General features: G+C 40.1%; 3 protein-coding genes across 4 annotated transcripts in view; 2 read left to right on the top strand and 1 right to left on the bottom strand.

Moving 5' to 3' along the window:
• Positions 1-4,846: 4,846 nt before the first annotated feature.
• On the top strand, positions 4,847-5,506 carry otos2 (otospiralin 2). The gene is made up of 3 exons (XM_030757388.1): positions 4,847-4,863; positions 5,043-5,107; positions 5,240-5,506. The coding sequence occupies exons 2-3, from the start codon at positions 5,044-5,046 to the stop codon at positions 5,461-5,463; spliced, it is 288 nt and encodes a 95-aa protein (XP_030613248.1). The 5' UTR covers positions 4,847-4,863; position 5,043; the 3' UTR covers positions 5,464-5,506.
• A 5,429-nt stretch (positions 5,507-10,935) lies between these two features.
• Positions 10,936-15,582, top strand: ecrg4a (ECRG4 augurin precursor a). The gene is made up of 4 exons (XM_030758508.1): positions 10,936-11,267; positions 14,191-14,238; positions 14,374-14,543; positions 15,389-15,582. The coding sequence occupies exons 1-4, from the start codon at positions 11,195-11,197 to the stop codon at positions 15,536-15,538; spliced, it is 441 nt and encodes a 146-aa protein (XP_030614368.1). The 5' UTR covers positions 10,936-11,194; the 3' UTR covers positions 15,539-15,582.
• A 527-nt stretch (positions 15,583-16,109) lies between these two features.
• Positions 16,110-20,774, bottom strand: part of uxs1 (UDP-glucuronate decarboxylase 1) — a 48,085-nt gene continuing 43,420 nt past the window's right edge. The window contains exons 12-15 of one of the 2 annotated variants that reach the window (XM_030758506.1): positions 19,961-20,021; positions 19,801-19,858; positions 18,369-18,494; positions 16,110-16,855 (exon numbers count right to left, since the gene is read on the bottom strand). In XM_030758506.1, coding sequence (XP_030614366.1) covers positions 16,788-16,855; positions 18,369-18,494; positions 19,801-19,858; positions 19,961-20,021 — 313 coding nt within the window. In that variant the 3' untranslated portion in view covers positions 16,110-16,787. The remainder of the gene's footprint in view (positions 16,856-18,368; positions 18,495-19,800; positions 19,859-19,960; positions 20,022-20,774) is intronic. The other variant, XM_030758505.1, reaches the window with a different exon arrangement.

Consider the following 20,774-nt stretch of genomic DNA (forward strand, 5'->3'; position numbering starts at 1 on the left):
TCAGCCACATTGGAGGGTTTTTGAGCATTAATAAACTCTTTGAGATCACGCTAAAGCATCTCAATCAGATTTGAATCCAGATTTTGACTCGGTCACTCCAAAACCTTCATTTTTTTTTTTTTTTTTTGCTATTTAGAGGTGGACTTGTTGGTGTGTTTCGGATCATTGTCCTGCTGCATAACCTAAGTGCCCTTGAGCTTCAGGGCATGAACTGATAGCTAGACATTCTCCTTCAGGATTTCCTAGTAGAGAGCAGAATTTGTGGTTTCATCAATTACAGCAAGTCATCCTGAAGCAGCAAAGCAGCCCCAGACCATCATACTACCACCACCATGTTTGACTGTTGTTACGATGTTTTTTATGAACTGCTGTTAGTTTTATAATGTAACGGGACTCAAACCTTCCAGAACGTTCAACTTTTGTCTCATCAGTCCACAGAATATTTTCCCAAAAGTCTTGGGGATCATGCAGATGTTTTTTGGCAAATGTGAGACGAGCCTTTGTGTTCTTTTTGGTGAGCAGTGGTTTTCTGCTTGGAGCTCTCCCATGGATGCCATGGTAAACACTGAGCTGAAACTAAGATCTGCTCATTTTGTTCCAGGTTTTCTCCATTTGTGGATAACAGCTCTCACTGTGGTTCATTAGAGTCCCAAAGCCTTAGAAATGGCTTTGTAACCCTTTTCATGGCATTGATGTGTTGCTTTCTGAGATCTTTTAGCCTTCTGCACTTTGTCAGTCAGGTTCTATTTAAGTGATTTCTTGATTCAGCAGGTCTGGCAGTAATCAGGCCTTGGTGTGGCAGCTGGATTTGAACTCAGCTTTCCAAAAACTGTGGTTAATCACAGCTAATCCATGATTTAACAGGAGGGGACAATTACTTTTTCACATAGGGCCAGGTAGGTTTGGATATTCTTTTAAATTAAATGAAATCATCATTAAAAACTGCATTTTGTGTTTGTTTATTTATTCCAGATACTTCAAGTCTGCAGCTCATTACTGGAAAAACAGCCATCCTTGCTGGGAAGGTGGAATCCTCTCAAAAGCTGTCATGCTCTCAATTATGTTATTTATACCATCCCGGTGTGGTCTGCACAACTAAATCTGTTGTTTCAAAATAGTCCTGCAGGGCTTCCCTGGCCACCTGGTCTACCTCATCAAAGTTCCTCACAGATGATGTTGAGGTCTAATTTATCATTCATAGTCCACTGTTCTGTTTTCCCCATGTAGTGCACCTTAAAACTCCCTTTTAACAGGAAGAAACCTCCAGCAGAACCAGGCTCAGGGAGGGGCAGTCATCTGCTGTGAGTGGTTGGGGGCTGAGGGGAGAGAGAGAGGACAAAAGACATTCTGTGGAAGAGAGCCAGAGCTTAATAATAACTAATGATTAAATGCAGAAGACGTGAATGAAAAGAAACACTCAGTGCAGCATGGGAACCCCCCAGCAGCCTAGGCCTATTGCAGCATAAATAAATAGGGATTGTTCAGGGTCACCTGATCCAGCCCTAACTATAAGCTTTACCTAAAAGTAGTTTAATATTAAAATTAGAGAGGGTGTCTGTCTCCTGAATGATGGCTCCAAGATTCCTCACAGTGTTACTGGAAGCCAAGGTAACAATATCCAAAGTATCTAGTTAGGCATCTAGTTTCTAACTTTCCTAAGGCCAAGTACAGTAACCTCAGTTTTGTCTGAATTTATAAGTATGAAATTAAAGGTAATCCATGCATGTTTGTCTTTAAGACATTTCTGCAGTTTAACTAACTGATCTGTATCATTTGGTCTTTTAGATAAACATATCTGGTGCAAAACAAATATATTTTTGTAATAATAACAAAGACAAGAACTCCAACAGACAGTCTCTAGGTTCAACCCAAGCAAAACTACAAGAGATGCTATCGTAGCATTTACACACGCTTTAACACTTCACTCATGGTGCAACATCTCCCTTCCACAACAGCAACTGGAAGCCATAAAAGAACACTGTTGCATTGGCAGTAGCAAAACCATAACAGATACAGTAAACACATTTCTCTTTAAATTCAACAACAAAACACAATCTTCCAGGGGGATAATGGGAGACTACATCTAACCACTTCCAACACTCCACAATATGAATGTTAACACTAGTCCTTCCAATCAAATACAGCCTGCTAAAACCAAAAATATCAAAAAGTTTTTGCTTAAACAGAAACTACAGAAATACTTTGCACCATAGCAAAAAGTGAAAAAATAAATAAATAGATAAGCTTTCATGTTTTGCCACGAGAGCAGACACTGTGAACCAACTCAATCCAAGCAGATTACAACAAAGAAAGATTTCTCTTATCAAAAACTAGAGCTCAAAATGTTTCTGTTTGGATGCCAGATAAGCCCCACATGTGTTACCTCCAGGCAAAGAGTGGAAACAAAACTAGGAGTCACACAAAGGTATGCTGGCACGGTAAAAGTCTGCAGTGTTTAAAGGGTGGATGAGGGATAGTCTGGTGTAATGAGAGCCGGGTAACGCAACGAGACAAATGACACTGGGAGAAAAACAGCCTTTTATACTTTTGAAAGCACAGGTAGTACAAGTAGGAGAAAATAATTCACCCAGTGCTTAAAAATAAGCAAAGGAAAACTTTGATTTTGATTGTGATACTACAACACCAGTTTTTAAAATCGAGATAAACCCCTCTGAGTCAATTTTTATACTTCAAGAAAGCTTTCAGAATAACCTGAAGCCAAGGAAAAAGGTAACAAAAGCATTTCTGCAGACCTGAGTGTTCATCAGTCCACAATAAGACAAACTGAGGAAATGCAGCATTACTGACACTCTCACTGGTAGTGGGCAAAGATCACACCAAGAGCTCAGCGTGCAGTCCTGCAAGAGGTGAGAAAGAACCCAAGGGCAAACAGCACAACACCTGCAGAAATCTATGAGTTGCTAAAATCTTTGTTCATGTCTCCACTGTTAGAGAAACACTGAATAAAAATGGTGTTAATGGAAGGATGCCACAAAAGACCGCCTGGATGTTCCACAAGGCTTTTTTGGCAAAACTCACATTGCTGTGCTTGGAGGAAAGAAGGTGCTGGTTGCACAAAGTGAATGTATTGTTGTTATGTGGCTGCTTTGTGACACGCTGTAGAGGAATGCACCACAACTTTGTTTTGTTTTAATATTGACATTAAAGAAAATTTATTGGAGAGAGAGACATGTGGTCATAAATCAGGGTGACCTCAGTTGTAACTATTTTCTTAGTGGTTTGTGTTATGGCTCAGTCACACCAGAGTAAAAAAAGAAAAGAAATTGCCTTTTTTTGTGTGTGTGTGTGTGTGTGTGTGTGTGTGTGTGTGTGTGTGTGTGTGTGTGTGTGTGTGTGTGTGTGTGTGTGTGTGTGTGTGTGTGTGGTTAATTTCAGCAACACTTTCAATTGCAAGGAGATTGCGCAGGTCGCCTGATGGGAGCCAACCTGTCTCCAAGCATTTGTGGTCCAACATGGACTGACGTTGCTATCACCTAGGCAATCACCTATGTCATCTCACAGTTAAATTGCCATCCTGCAGCAACTATGTCACTATTCGTGGAGGAATTTCTGTTTCAAATCTCTCAACAAATTTGCAGTTTTCGCTGATTTATCACAGTTAATCCCAATAGTATAGCCAAATTGACCCCATTCAATCGTAAACATCTTATTGCTGTTTTGCTGCCATATTGATGCACAAATATGGCAATAAGTCGCTTTCAAGATAGCAACTGATTGCATGTGGTCGCGGACCTGAGATCGCAACCTGCACATGGTCGGAACAATCTTGGTTGCACCACGGTGTCCAAACCGATGTTTTCCGCAGTGTGACTATAACATAAAAGTTTAATAAAGGTTGTTTCTAATAAAATCTTCATTTTGCACCAGAAATCGAATTCATGGTTTTATCATCATTTTCTGTCTCATTCTGTTCCCTCTTGTGGGATTTGTGGTATATAATTTATTGTTGTGCTCACTGTTAGTACCTCTTTTTTTGGGCAGGGATGCTGTTAAAAAAATTGAGTTTGTTTTTTTTTTTATTTAGTGTTTTAGAGAGAAAAAAAACCCATTATTAATTCAAGCTTAATGCTTCTTTGAAATATATTTTTTTAAAGATTTAAGTCTTCAGCTGGAGCTGAGAGCATAACAGGCAGGAGAGCCAGAAAGTTTTGAGAGCTAGTATTTGTTTTGGTCTGTCTACAGCATTTACTCACAGTAAGTCAACAGCTCATCCTTTAAAGATCACTTGAAATTTGTGCAGCGTCTTCTCTATCAGAGCACTGTTCTCCCTCTGACAGATGGCATGGATTCAGTCATGAATGAATAACATGAATGAACGAAGCAAACTTTCAAAGGGGAGACTTGACGATGCAAAACCTGCCAACTGACTTTATGCCCTTTGGTTGAATGTTGGTGTAGTCTGTCTGAATAGCAGGTGTGAAAACTGTCTGGCCTGTGTGTGTGTGTGTGTGTGTGTGTGTGTGTGTGTGTTTTCATTCTCTCCCCTCTCTGCTTTTCTCACTCCTTTTCTGACCTGAAAGAAAATCGAGGCCACAGATCTCACACCTAACTCCTGATGGTTGTAAGAATCTGGTTACATCAGATCGATCTAACATTAAAACATCTTATTTAATTTCTCATCTAAATCTCTTATTATTAATGTTTACTTATACAAGGGCATCATTTACACATTTGACACCAGAGATTCTGGCAAAGGAAATGAGAGGCATGAAAGGAGGCTAAATGTGAAAAACAAACATGTCCGCCTCCTCCTCACCTTCAAATTGAGATGCAGTCATCGTGCTGACATCAGTCTGAGGAGGAAGGACAAAGGACGGGACTGAAGCTTAATCTGCTGATCAGGTCAGAAAGGACACGACAACTTTTCTCTTCTTTATAGACACATGCAGTAAAAGACTGTTTTATGCCTTTGAGGAGATATTCTTGAGACTTGCATTTCTTTTGCATAAATTGCTAAAAAAAAAAAGAAGAAGAAATTTTTGATTGTCAAACCTTTTGTGTTTCGTCTCTCCGCCTCTCAGCATGCATGCTCCGTACGTGTCAGCGCTGCTCTCTTTTCTTCTTCTGAGCTTCCTGCTTCCTGCAGGTATGGCTGCAGCTCATATGATGCATTACACATGACTGGACTTGGTATCGTGATGTAGTAATTCTGAGATAACAGACACGGTGTGAAATGTGTGTTCACACTGCCTCCTCTCTCTGTCTTCTTTGACTGGAGCAGAGGGGAGCGAAGCAGCTGGCGGGAGGCAGGAGAGGGAGAAGCGAAGCTTGCCATACTGGGGCCTGTGGTCTTCTGACTTTTATGGATGGTTGGAGGAGTTACGAGCCCAGGCAGCCGATAGCGGGATGCAGGATCTGGCTCGCACCTTTTGGGCTCACTTCCCCATCAGCAGAGAGCTGGGCTACGACAGTCCCGAGCCCGAGCCTGAACCTGAGGAGTGAGGCAAAGGGTGCAGATGGGAAACTGAACAGTCTTAGTGCAGGAAGGGTGATTGCCTGTTTAAATGTTTACAGTTTAGATGAGCAGTAGTATTTTACCAATGCACTACTAGTAATTAGTAAAAATAAATAAATAAATAAAAATCCAGATTTCTTTCTCTCTATTTCCCTTTTACCTTATTTAAACTAAACATAGAGAAAAGCATTTGGCACAAAATGGCCTCCTTACTTTTGATGAAGGTGTCAAAATCTAGACACGATCATAAACCATTGTTATTAGACTGCATGAGGAAACATTCTGTCTTACAGGTTTTGTTATGCATTATATCTAAAAATGTTTACAGCAGGGATCAATTGGGAGACAGTCAGCTGTATTTAGATATAATCTTGAGGTATTTTACTTTAGCATATTTACTCTGTATTAGACAGGTGATTGGTTCAGGGTGTATCCCACCCTCCTGCCCAATGATAGCTGGGAGAGGCTGTGTAATAAATCCAATGCAGATTACAGCAGCACAACTTTGTTTTTTCTTTATTCTCTTCCCATTTATGCTGCGCTCTAAAGTACTGAAAACCATATCAGTCTATGGCTAGCATCAATCCAATAACATCACAGTATCAGTCACAGGAACCATTTTAATATAAAATTAGCACATTTATTTTGTGTATTTTGTACATGCCTATTAAGAGTGTATAAACACTGTATTCCGATTAAGTGTAACATTATGACGACTGACTGGTGAAGTGGACAACACTAATTATCTCTTCATCGTAGCACCTGTTAGTGGGTGGGGTATATATGAGAGCAAATAATAATTTTCCTCAGAGCTGATGTGTTAGAAACAGAAAAAATGGGCAAGGGTGAGGATTGGAGCGAGTCTGACAAGGACCAAATTGTGATGGCTAGACAAGTGGGTCAGAGCATCTCCAAAAGTAAGCTCTCTTGGGGTGTTCCTGGTCGGCAGTGGTCCAAGGAAGGAACAGACAAGGTGTGAAATGAGTGTTCACTTCTGGCAGCAAAAGAAGGATCAACACAATATTAGGCTCTAGAGTACTTTGGTATACAGAGGAGTTAATGGTCGACTCAGTGACTGCAAGGTGCCCAGGGCCTGTGGTTGCAAAACAACCTCAAATCATCACTCCATCATCCAGAAGTCTCGTTTGTTCTGATGTTATATTTGTTGTTATATATACAGTTCTCCTTACCCATTCATATGAATGGGAAAGTGTGTCCAAACTTTAGACTGGTACTGTATACTATTTGTTTCATCCAGGATAGTGGTTCTGACACTCACTCGTCCTCGGCATCCTTCCTTCCGCTTAGCGTACCATCTCAGGGTGCTGGGTTTAGGGTAGAATTCAATTCAATTCAATTTTATTTATATAGCACCAGATCACAACAAAGAGTCACCTCAAACCCTTCGTGCATGGTAAGAAGCTTTCTTGTCTTGATGTCAGTGGCTTCTATCTCCTCCTTTGGCCAGCTTAGTATCCCAGCAGGGTATCTGATGACCGGCAGGGCGTAGGTGTTTATTGTCCAGATCTTGTTTTTCCCATTCAGTTGACTCCTCAGGACTTGCCTCACCCTCTGCAGGTACTTGGAGGTTGCAGCTTTCTAATGGCCTCTTCATGGTTCCCATTTGCCTGTGGGATTCCAAGGTACTTGTAGCTGTCCTCAGTGTCTGCAATGTTGCCTTCATTTATACTGTTGGTCTGTATTGGAAATGCAGTAATCTTCAATGGTAACACAGTATTGATCTAATGATTAACACTTATTTTCTTATTTAGTAATCATCACAGCTAAGCAAGGCTCTAGTTAGACTGTTTATAATGGATCACTTCATTTCTTATGAATTCAACCTTTCATCTGTAAGGAGAAGACCGTGATTAATAGAAATTTAAAAGTCTCAGATGAGTAACTTGTGACAGTTGTCACTGTCTTTGTCACCAGAATGAAAATAAAACATTTTTAGAAGACTCGTTTAGAAATTCAAATTTGACTTGGCTTCGGTTTGCCATGTAATGAATATGTGTGAGACTGTGTTTGGTTTGAAACAACAAACAGCCTCCGCGTCTCTCAGGGGGAAGAGATGGTATGCAGGAAACCAGAAGCTGGTGGGACGTCTGTGCAGCTTTCACAGTGAGGTTTGAAGAGACATAATGAGGCACGAGTAAACAATAGACAGAAAGAGGAGAGATATGGGAGGTAAAACAAATAAACAAATAAATAAAAGGGAGAAAAAGTGTGAGGATGAATATGTTGGGAAAGCTTTTTGTATTCACTCATTCACAAGCTTTCTCAGAAGTGCTTTAAAAAACAAGAAACAGCAGTGCTGCAGCTGTGTGCTCTTCACTCACAGAAAGAATTGAGCCGCACGCTCAAACTGATCACAGACCAAAAAAAAAAGAGAAAAGCTCATTCTGATCTCAACAGTCTTGGTGATTGGCTGGACCCTGTGAACCTCAGAGAGAGAAAAACCTCTGCTCGCAATGGAGGCTTGTCTATGGAGCTCTCACAGGAGTCTGACTTAATTACTTCATACACTGAGTCTTTTCAAACTTTCACTGTCCTTGGGTATATATTTCAAATGTGCAACAGGTACAGTTTTTCACACTGTACAAAGTAATGTTTTTACAGTAAAGGCAGTAACATTGTGTGATATTGAGGGGGCCAAGGCTCTTCACCCTGACAACCTAGCAAAATGAAAAGTGGTGAATGGCACAAAAAGATGTATCATAAGTCACGTTTTTCACAAGCTAAGAGAGAAGATTTCATGGGCAAATAAGTTAATAAAATAAAATGAAAGAAATAGACATTTTTGTAAAAATATAACGGTTCTACACACGTCACAAATCCTAGTTTCCTGGGTAATATTCCAGTGATCATGTCACTAAACAAACAGAAGCATGTCAGTTTTAGAGCCTTTATTTTGAAAGGAGTTTATTTTGCTCAGTGGACCATGGTAACTCTAACACACTTTGATGTGCCATGAGGTGGACTAGACCAAGGGAGGAGAGTGGGGGTGGGGGTAAGGTTAGAGAAGATGAAGGGCTGAAATAATGTCTCTGGCAGAATGAAGAATTTCATAGCTACAAAACCTCCATCTGACATCTGTTTGATGTTGCCCAGTTAAACGTACCACACAGTGAGCTGGAAGGAACAGCAAAGCTTTGGGATATGACTTGCACAATGACGCCAATGCTTTACAAAGCTTTCTTTGCTTTCTTTGCTCACAAAACCTTGAAATGAGCAGCCATGTGTCAGAACATACCTGGACAAAGATAAAGCTGAAAGGTAATCCTTTCATACTGTATGTGCCAAATTGTGTGCTTGTGGTTCAGGAAATTAGGAACAGGAACATCATAAGATCTGAAAAATACACTGAACCTTGGACCAAAACACAATTTCCTTTTGTTCCTTCACGTTTGCCTTCCACACTTGTCTCTGCTTCCCTCCTCACCTCTTCTGATTTGACAGTCTGTGCTGTGACCTGAGGCTGACTCACACTCTAAATCAAACTGGTCACTCAAAAAAAAAAAAAAAAGTCAAAGGAAATTTTAGACTACACTGAAAACCCAGAAATTGTCACTAATCGTCTTTTACAATGTGAAGCTTTTTATTAGTTTGTGCTCAAATTTGGGACAGCTTTGATACAGGACAGCTTGAATTGTTTTTCATATTTTTAGCCAGTACTCAAACATTTTTTGTATGCATCTGTCCCAAATTACAGATTATGATTCATTTTGATGGTAAGAAAGGCCAGTGAAAATTTTCAGGCCTTTATCTTTAATAGTTTTTGAGGTATTCATGTTCAAACAATGCCTCAGATTTCAATGTGTGAAAAAAAAAAGTACTAAAAGTGGGTCAACGAATCATTTTTCTTGAAAAACATTGGCTATATGAAAATAACATTTCACATCAATCCTTATATATGTTCAACCTTTGTACCATAAAATTGTTACACAAATCAGAGACAGATAATAGCTATTCTCTCTTTAATATTTACAAAATGTTTGTTTTACAACCTTGCAGGTAATGCACAGTATGACAGATGAAATAAAGCACCTGGGGTAAGTGAATAACAGCAGTGCCTCCACTGGCTGAAGGTTTTTAAAGATGAGCTATTACACCAACTCCATATTTTTATTATTGGACTCTACAGATTAGCTTTGTGTGATCCAGACTTCAAATCTATCAAATTCACTTTATAATGAGACTTGGTGCAGATCATCCTCTGTCTTAAACAAGTCATTGTAGCTTCAATTTAATTCAGTTCAGTTCAGTTGTCAACAGTTGCCTCAAGGCACTTTATATTGTAAGGTAAAGACCCTACAATAGGAAAGAGAAAACCCCAACAATCAAACAGCCTCTGTGAGTGAGCACTTCATGACAGTGGGGAAGGAAAAACTCTGGTAGCTAATGGTATCTTATTTTCTTCATTCAGTGATGAATAGATGTCCTAGCTTTATAAAACTAGAACAACAAATTCTTTTTCCAGGCTAAATGAAGCTCCTCTAAATTAGTGAGGTGCCATTTCCTCTCCAGCTTATGGGTTATCTCATACAGGTTAAACCAGGGAGTCAAGCACTCCAGTATCCAGAGTCGTACGCAGCGAGGATGTAAAACTACTGACAAGATAATGGACCTCTGTGGGAGCAGAGTTTAGGTAGCTGCTCTGCAATGTCTTGGCACATGGCATTGAAGAAGATAATAGCGAAGGAATTATATCTATTACGACATTTATTCCCCACTGCTGTGTGATCCATTATTGTAAATTTAAATGTTATTAAGAAATGATTAGATAAAAGAGGGTTTTCATGGACTACTGTTAAATGTTCAGTTTCTATATTATGTCAGAACAAGATATGAATAGTTGGGCAACTTTCTTCTGACTGGCTGCCCCTCAGAAACTGAAGGTTTAAAGAGCAGGAGGGTGTTTTTTTTTATTATATTAACTACTGGATATGTATGGTAAGATGTCTCCTGGCTGAAAGGTATCAATATCTGCATGATACTGATTAGATTTAATGGGACTGAAGAGAAAGTTTCCACTTTCAGCAGGTGAACTTAAAGTACCAAACAAGGTAATTGCCAAGAATTTTACCTTCCCCTCACCTGAAGTAGGTCTTTCATACATTCTTGAACCTCACAGTGTCACTCTGCCCTTTGTGTAGTACCGAAAGATTTGAAGATTTAAAAGAAAAAAAGACCAAAGAGATTTTCACTGCTGGCCACAGACTTAAGAAGCTCTCACCACTGTCTGGATTTCTGCTCAAGTATTGTTGGGAGAAAACTGCTGTTAGACATACGCATAAAAACAACAGAAAGATTTGGAGTTGCACAGTTTAAATCCCTTCAGAAAGTGTAACAATATTAAGTGAAAACACATTGGTGCAGCTGAAGTTACCCCCACTAGTTTGCAGTGTTTCACAATCCAGGATGTCTTTCCACAGAATAAATCTGCATGACAAACTGCATTCATGCAAACGCTGCTGCTCACATACTGTATGTGCTGGAGATGGAAAAGTACCTGGGACACACATGAAAATTCACTTAAGGGGGAAAAGCTCCCAGGTGCAGTTCTGTTTCTGTAGGCAAGGAGGTGAAAGACATTCCAGTGCCACAGGCTAGTTTCCACTTGGAAAGTCGGGGTTTCCGCCCATACTTCTGGTTTTGCAGCCACTTCTGCACAATTGTTGCCTCTAAGGAGCTCTGGAAAGACTGAGTGGGTACATGATGGCATCCCAGCATTTCTATTTGAGGTTAATGGGGTTGGCTTTACTGCTGACACTGTTGGCTCTTAGAGGTAAGCACAATCTTTTGTTTTTCTTTGGCTTCTTATAATTTTATACCTTTTACCAACTTGATTCTGTCCATAATTACTTGGTCTTGTTTCTGCAGCTGCTTGTGTTTAACTGCTCTGGTAGTAGTTAAACAAATGCAGTTATTAACATTTGTTTAAAAAAATGGATCAGACTTAGAAGTTTTGCATATTATATGCCACATACTTTAAACTGCAATTCAGTGTAGCACATCCTTTCTGAAATGTATTTTGCAAACCTGCCGTGTAGTCTTTGTTTTCAGTTCATTCCATTTTGGAAAAAAAAATTCCACATACACAGAGTTTAAATTCCCTTTAAATGAAAAATCATTCCGATCAAACTCGCATCTGCTTCACATCTGCTACAATAATCACCTTCTTTTGAAACGCCTGCAGATCATTACCACAACACATGCCTTGTAAAGATTTTTTGTTTAAAGCAAATAAGAGTCATACAGTAGAATCACATTAGAGCCCTCTATGTTTGAAAATGAAAGCTTTTCCAAAGGATCAGTTTGAAAACAAAAGGTTGTTCATGTACGAACAATAAGACAAAGTCGTCTAAGAAGGTATCGTATTCCTTGGATAATAATGGCCCTAACTTTAGAATAAACATGCAACACAAATAAGTGGGTAATCAGCTGAAAAAAAAAGCATGATTAAAGTAATTCTGGGAAAAAAATAGGAATGTGCTTCTGTTTATTTATAGCTTCCTTTAAACTTCATGCTCTGTAGCAAATCTGTTTCACTCTGTGAACCATGTGCCTTCTACAGCAAATGCCATTTTAGGACATGCCTCAAAATATTTTTAGGACTGGTGGGTTCTAGCAACTTCCTGTACAACCACAATGCCCCGGATATCACACAGAAAAACCCAACGGCTGCTCTAATATTAATTACTGACTTAAAAAAACAAACAAACAAAAAAAAAACAACAGATATGATACTTGCAGATGCTCATTCTCATGTAAGCAGTTCTGTGAAGTTGTTAGGTGTCGCCTGTGCTGTCAGTGAAAGCTAAAATAGCTAAAGGTAAAATATACACTCACTGGCCACTTGATTAGTTAGACTTTGCTAGTACTGGGTTGGAGCCCCTTTGGTCTTCAGAGCTCTCTTAATTCTTCAACAAAATGCTGGAAACATTCCTCAGAGATTTTTGTCCATATTGACATCACATCACATAGTTGCTGCAGATTAATCGGCTGCACATCCACATGTCACAGCAGAAATCGAGACTCATCAGAGCAGGCAACATTTTTCCAATCATCTGTCGTCCAGTTTAGGTGAGTCTGTTCAAATTGTAGCCTCAGTTTCCCGTTACTTGTTGACAGCAGTGGTACTTGATCTGGTCTTCTGCTGCTGTAGCTCTTCTGCTTCAAGGTTTTGCATTCAGAGATGCTCCTCTGCATATCTTGGTTGTAATGAGTGGTTATTTGAGTTACTGTTGCCTTCCTATCAGGTTGAAGCATTCTCCTCTGAGAATGGCCAAATATGAATCAATGAGCAGCTGAATGGGTATACCTAATGAAGTGGCTGATGTGTGTAAATATATTTGATAGGCAGCTTATAATGTTTAATACGTTAAGAATCATGGTTTAGCAATGTTTAGCATATTTATGAAGCAAGAAGTTAAACTGAGACTGATGGTGCTGTCAGTACACTCGCAGGTACTCTGTAATCAACCAAAGCTGAATTTTGGCCTGTTGCTGGAACTACAGGATGTGTCAGTAAATGAGCAAAGCCAGGAGGATAAATCATCTAGAGACATTGAACGTTTGTGCAAAAATGCACTACAACTAACAGTTGCAGAGATATTCAAGTCTGAACAAACAGACCAACATTGCCTTTTGTGGTGAAATGACACCGTCATGGCAAAAAAAGTTAACTATACATCTTCCTCAGAGAGACATCTTAAAGTCATCATGAAGTCATCCTGAAGTCTGCTGTAAAATATGGACTTTATTTCTGTGCTTATTCTGAGCTTGATGGGATTCTAATCTATATTTAGCTCAGTTTGACTTTTCCAAAAACTAACAGAAACATCACCCACATGCATAAGTGCACTCAGAGAAAACTGTTCTAAATCTTGTCTTCAGACAATAAAAGGTCATCTGACTAGATTGGTTTGGTGAACTTCTGGACATGTGCACTCCAAACACTGGGTCCAACGGTGTACCAGAAGAGCACTAGGAAGTGCTGCAGTACATTTATTTACATGCAAATTTGCCAGAAGCCGCTTTCTTTGGATGCGAGTTGGCAACTTCACTTTTAACCAGGCTCACCGCTCCATGTTGACATTTAAATCGATAATTAAAGCTGAAAACAAACTCACCCCTGACACTGGCTCAGTAAGTGAAAGGGTGTAAAACTACCAACACCAACTAGAAAAACTGCTGCAATACAAACATAAAAATGTGGACAATGCACTCAGTTCACATTTTTAACAAACTGTCGATGTCACTTTCCCAGATACATCTGTTCAACTGCTTGTTAACTCGAATATCAAATCACACGAATGAGGAGGAAAGGTGATTTAAATGGCATGGTTGTTGATGCCTGACGGGCTGGTCTGAGCATTTCAGAAACTGCTGATCTACTGGGATTTTACCACACAACCATCTTTAGGGTTTACAGAGAACGGTCTGAAAAAGAGAAAATATCTGACTGATATGTCATAAGTCAGAAGAAAATGGCCAGACTGCTTCAAGCTGATAGGAAGGCGACAATAACTCAAATAATCAGAGAAAAATGACACCTCAAACTGACTGTAAAAATGTGTGGCCGTTTTAAAGATGAATGATATCTAATTTAGTTGTGCTTTATTATTTATCAAGAGTCTAACATACCTGCCATGAAGCATAGCATTTGCACTGCCACTCATTATGTGCCTGCTGACTCTCCTTTACAGACGTATCCAGTGACAGCCACTTACACAAGATCTTAAGGAAAAGAGATGGTAAAATCCTTAATCACATACCTGTTTTTGTAGTGTTGATAGAAAAAAAATTAACATTAAGATGTATTTTTAAAAATACCATGCCCCCCCCCCCCCCCCCCCCCCCCCCCCCCGCCTCATTATGCCTCCATCCAGTGGCAGGAACTGGTACTGCCCCATCACTGTCCTCTGTTGCAGTCCCTTCTTCCAAGGCCAAAGAGATCCTGGCAAAACTGAGCAGAACCAAGAGGAACCTTTGGGATCGTAGTAGACCTGACGTACAGCAATGGATTATGCAGTTTATGTACATGGGATTTGATGAGCAGGTGAGTTATGTTTGTTCTGGGAGAGGTCAGGCTTTCTGTGAATACCAAGACTAAGTAAAATAGACTAAATAAAATGTCAAGGTTTACTTGTATGCTACTGTAAAATATCACTGCAACTAATTAGTAATGCTGGTTTACTAATGGGGCTCAGCAGCTCTTGGGAAAACTAAGCAGAACCAAGAGGAACACTTAAAAAGAAAACATGCAAAAAAATAAATAATATAAAATACACAGTACAGAAAGTTCTTTATCTTTCATATATCTCATAAATGCTGAAGACAAAATTTGAAAGTAAACACTGGTCTGGTCTGATAGATGTTCAAATGTCCTTTAAAAGTCCAACTCATGAACAGATAACTACCGTAGCAGGACTGAACAGGACAACATGAATTTCCTCTCTCACACGCACAAATATAAACCCACTTCCAGAGCCAGATTGAGTTTTCTTCCAGGTCAGCGACTCTCGTTTAGAACTCCCCGGGGACCCTGAGGAGCAGAGGGAACGCAGAACAAGAGCAGGAAAAGGGGAGCCGAGTGCACAAAGTAGCTCCCCGCTGCCATTTCTGACAGCTGACAGCGAGTGTTTCGCCCAGCTACAGCAGTATTTCTCCAACAGCGTCATGTTGACACCTTGTGCTAATGCCATTTGCTGTTGCTTCCTTAAAAGGCCAAAGCTGTCACAGCACTGGCCTTTTCAGTGTTTACTTTTCATGCAGGTCTATTTGCCACAGCGCTGCCTGCTGACAGTCCTGGTGGTCATCTTATCAGTAGCCTGTATTTCTGTTGGCTTGAGACTTGTATCGAGTTTCTTAACAAGTCACGTCTGTGGTGTTCTGTCTCACCAGAGGCTGGAGACCGACATGTCGTACTGGAGGGACCACGCACGCGCCAGTGACCCGGGCCGTCAGCACCATTATGATGAAAATGCTCCCATTGCCCCACGAGACCATGCTTCTTACAGACATGGAGCTAATGTGAACTACGACTACTATTAACCCCAGTCACACAGCTTTAGGTGCATATCTGTCACTTAAGACGACATTACATTACGTTGCATTCCCTTCCTGGGGACCTATCCTTACCCTAACCTGAAACCAAGTCTACTAAAATTAATAATTTCCACTATGGGGACTTGATTTTTGTCCCCACAAGACACTCAGATTTATGCCCTGGCTACATCAGGAATACGATTATACACATACACCACTGCTTTTTGTAAAAGGGTCAAAGGGTTTGGGTTTTTGAGTTAGTTCCCTCTATACTTCATTGGTATCCTTGTCTTTTAGTCTGTATTGTAACACTAATGTAACCCCTTCAAACTCATTTCCTTTATACTTTTCTTTATATAGTTCTCTTTATAATTTTCTTTATACTACATACCAGTTAGGAAAAAAAATCCACCTGCCTGAGAACTAAAACTTAAGGCAGCAGATTCAAACCTAAAGTTTTTCTCTACTTTTAGCTGTAAATAAAGATATGGCTCTGTACTGCTTCTGTCTGTCACTTTTTTTTTTTCAATCCTACTCAACAACAAGTAAAGTATCTGTTTAACCATCAATTTCATACACAAAATACTGGAAATATTTTATTAAAATAGCATCTTCACCCCAAATAATTATCCAACACGAATGATGTTGTGAAAAGCACATGATGCTGTAACAGTCTTTCCAGAAGGTTTTTTTTCCCAGCCCTGCGGTGCGCTGCATGAACAGCTGACAGAGGACGACAAAACATCCAGTGGAAAAACAAATTCAGATAGCTCATCTCTACAGACAAAACACAAAATAAACACAAAGCACAGATGCACAGTGCAAGCTGTTTGCAGAATTCTCATGTCGGCAATTTAAATAGCAAAAGCATAAATTCACACACACAAAGAAAAAAAAAATATATATAGGCTGGGTTCAGATTTTTTTTTGCCTTCAATATGTTGCCTTTGATTCAGGCTTCTCTGTCAGTCACACAAGCTGCAGTAAGAACACCTTACTGACATTGCAGATGGAGCTCCAGTGCAAGGCAACACTGTCTTTGCAAAGTGAGTTTTAAGAGTAAGTTGTCTCTGCTTGTCCAAAATAAAAAAAAAAGACTCCATTTGTCAGAGTGCAGTAATCAGCAGTGTATTTTAAAGAGTCTTAAAATCTTTCTGGTACACAGAAGAGTGTGTGGTGGAAAAGTAAGGCTCAGTTGTGTCTGGGTCTTCCTTTCTTCATGCGGGCGGCTTTAGGTTTGGGGATGTACTGGTTGTTAGCCTGATGCTCCAGTTCTCGACTGAAGTAATGAATTGTTTTGTTTAAGCCTTCCTCCAAGGGCACCTGCCAACACAAGACAACACATCAAACACTCTCCCACTGTATAGCTGAACCATCCCCCAACCATTTTACATCAGTGTCAGTCCTGACCAATACATGCAGTAACAACTTTAACAGGGAGCATTAAACCAGTTATAGAAGAACTGGATTAATGCTCACTTGTTACTTATTTGTAAATCTTTAAGTAATTTCTTATAATGACGGGAGATCCCTGAGTTTCCTGTGCCAGTAAACAAAGAACATGGCTTTTACAGTCACGTGAAAAAGAAAGTTTTCACAGAAGTGTGTGCAGTCCTGGTAAAAAATTAAGTACTCCCCATGATTGAATAGTTTGTAGAACCACCTTAACAGGAATAACTTGTATGTAATAATATTCTCTATTACTTCATCAGTGTCTCCAATTATTTTTGAAGAATTTTTGCCCACTCTTCTTTACAACGTTGCTAAATTCATTGAGGTTTGTGGCCATTTGTTTATGCTCAGCTCTCTTAAGGTCTGGCCTCAGCATTTCAGTCAGGTTGAGGTCTGGACTTTGGGCCATGGGAACATACTGATTCTTTTCTTTTTCAGCCATTTGTTGTAGATTTGCTGCTGTGCCTGGGATCATTATTCTGTTATTCCCAGTTTCACGGAAGCTTTAGTGTCAGACAGACGGCCTCACGTTTGACTCTAAGAATACTTTGGAGGAGGTCATGACACAATGACTGCAAGGTGCCCAGGTCCTGTGGCTGTAAAACAAGCACAAACCATCTGCTGCCATGCTCTTTTTTAGAGAAGAGGCTTTCTTCTGGCAAACCCTCCAAACAAACCATACACATTCAGTCCTTTTCTAGTTGTGCTGTCGTGAACTTTAACATTTAACATGCTAACTGAGGCGCGTTAAATGTAGCGTCTGAGATGTAGCTCTTGGGATTTTTGAAGTTTCCCTGAGTATTGCACAGTCTTTGTCTGGGATGTCCACTTTTGGGAAGATTTGCAATTGTCTGAATATTTTCCACTTGTGAATAATGTTTTCTAAATTGTTTAGAAATAGCCATGCAGCCCACGCCTGATTGATGGGCATCAATAACTGCTTCTCTAAGATCACTGCTGACGTTTCCCTCTTTGGCACTGCGTTAACACACACCTGAATGCTCCAAACTGCCAAAACTTCTGCTTTTATAGGTGCGCTCACACTTTCAATTAATCAGGTGCATCTGATTACCAGCACCTGGCTACTACTTACCCCCTTAATTCCTATGGAAGCAGTAAGGGTGGGCTTAGTTTTTCACAGGACTGCATAGAGGCAGGTCTAGCTGTGTAATAGTTAAATGTCTGGTTTATAGTCACACTGGGAAAGAAACTCGTGTCTACATAAACTTTAAATAATGTGACATCTTTAACATTGTTAAAATTTTAGCTTAACTTAGTCACTGTGAGAAGCTTCAGAGTACTAAACATGTGAGCTACAGGACATGTGGTATATTTATGACAGCAGACAGCATGTGTGCATGTGAATATTTCAGAATAATCTCGCCTCTATCGTGTGTCACACGTACCACCGGCTCCCAGCCGAGCATCATCTTGGCTTTACGGATGTCAGGTCTTCTCCTCTGCGGGTCATCCTGGGCCTCAGGAAGAAACTGGATCTGGCTTCGGCTCACTGCGTGTGTGGACATCGAAGTGTGTTAAGTGACAGCGGGGAGGAGGACGCTGTTATTATTCCTCACAGAGCAAAGTGAAGGGAATGTTTTACCATTAGGGAACTTTATATTTTGCAGAACTATATTCAGTGCCAGATTTGGACCTGGTTGCTTTCTATGGAAGTAAATCAAAGACTGCAAATGCAATGTTACACTACAGCGCCTGCAAGATACAGTCTGATAATACACTATACCACTAAAGCATTTCTTTCTAAGAAACACATTTCTCTGCAGAGACCACAAAGACACAAAATGTAATTCCACCTTAAATAACCTCTGGCACTTCTGAGGTTACATCTGGCTTTGATGGCGCTGGGCCAATCAAATCTGTGTGTCTAATATGGAGAGGATTTCATATGATGACTGATATTGGACGCTGTGGTCTGTCTTGTGTTTACATTTTTCCATCACTCAGCGATTTGTCACATATTTCCTCGCTGTGACTGCTTACAGGCTTTACCAATAGCATCAAAAAACAAAAATGGAACCTCCAGACTAATATGTTTGCCGCCAGCGCAAAATAAAGAATTATTAAAAATAAATTCTCCATCTCAGTGTTTCTGCAGTGCAGGATTTAAGTTTTTGCATCATGGCTGTGTGAAGAGTCTACTTAAAGGGTCACCCCTTAAAAGAAGCCTAAAAACAAATCTATGTGAGAACTTCATAACACCAACACCAATGCCTTTTCACTCTAATGGGCACCTTCATTTACAAAATGATCAAATTCTATGAGACCATAAACTGTTTACTGAGATCATGAAGCAAGTGAAGCCATGAAGGCTCATTTCCCATTGATTTCAATACAATGTAACCCAATGTGACAAACGCCAGAAGAAAAAATGCATGTTTAAGGCACTTTCATTTCACTTTTCAGTCCATCCGTCATAATACAGTCTGTGGACATGAGCCAGTTTGTTTGTATCTCCATCTGCTGCACTGAGCCAGAAATTAGAGCATAATGTCATTAAACTTTGAGCATGTGTAGTAGAAGTCTAAGATGTGTGGAAAACCTTTGTAAAACTTATCCTAGGGCAAAGTCACCAAACTTTTAAGGTGTTGCTTTGTTTGAAAATCGTATTTGATTGATGACAGTTTTTATGCCCCCGTGTCCATTGAAATTCCTAACAATTCCCACTTTCTTTTTAACATCCTCTTTGTCAGTTAGGTTGACTTTATACGCATCACCAGGATAAGAGATAAGCAGACAAGGCAGTCAAGCTGGACTAAGCAGACAATGAGCTGGAAGAGGCCACACAGTTTCCTTACCAACAAGACTTTTAATGAGGCGAGCAAACTCAAAAATGGTGTGCTCTTCTGGGTTCCCCTGCAAACAAATTCATAAACCTCTATTACACCAGAGTCAGCAACTGTCAGAAGCATAAAATCAATTTGCTTTTCAATTTATGAGACACAGTGATGAACTCACCAGATTGACTGGACTGCTGATGTTACTGTTCATCAGCAACACAAGGCCATTCACCAGATCACTGGAAAACACAGACAGCAGAACTCTGTAGTTTTAATATGAAGGACACATGAACGTGAACTTTTCCTGTAGATTTGTTTAATCAAAGCACTGTGTACACTCTGTGTATTATGTACACAAGTTTATCAGCATACTCTGACTGACAATTGTTCCAGCACTGCTTTTTACTTTAGTACAACAACATAGGGAGACAAACACTTTTCAGGAAAGATAAGGCATGTCCACGTTAAGATAATTACATTTCTCAGAATCACCTGGACATTGTGGTACACACACTGGTGACTTCAGCAGGTACACCTATTCAGTGGCTACATTTAGGCATGCAGACACGGTCAAACCAACCTGCTGAAGTTCAAACTGAGCATCAAAATGGGGAAGAAAGGTGATTTAAGTGACTTTGAGCATGACATGGTTGTTGGTGCCTGATGGGCTGCTCTGAATTATTTCACAAACTGCTGATCTACTGAGATTTTCCCACACAATAATTTCTAGGGGTTACAGAGTATGTTCTGAAAAAGAGAAAATATCCAGTGGGCTGCAGTCCACTGGGTGAAAATGTCTTGTTGATGCCAGAGGTCAGAGGTCAATGGCCAGACTGCTTCAAGTTGACAGGAAGGCACCGGTAACTAAAATAGCCACTCGTTACAACCAAGGTATGCAGGGCAGCATCTCTGAACACACAGCACCTGAACCTTGGAGCAGATGGGCTACAGCAGCAGACCACACCGGGTGCCTCTCCTGTCAGCTAAGACCA

This window comes from Archocentrus centrarchus, chromosome 21, assembly GCF_007364275.1.
Source record: "Archocentrus centrarchus isolate MPI-CPG fArcCen1 chromosome 21, fArcCen1, whole genome shotgun sequence".
Classification (NCBI taxonomy): Eukaryota; Metazoa; Chordata; class Actinopteri; order Cichliformes; family Cichlidae; genus Archocentrus; species Archocentrus centrarchus.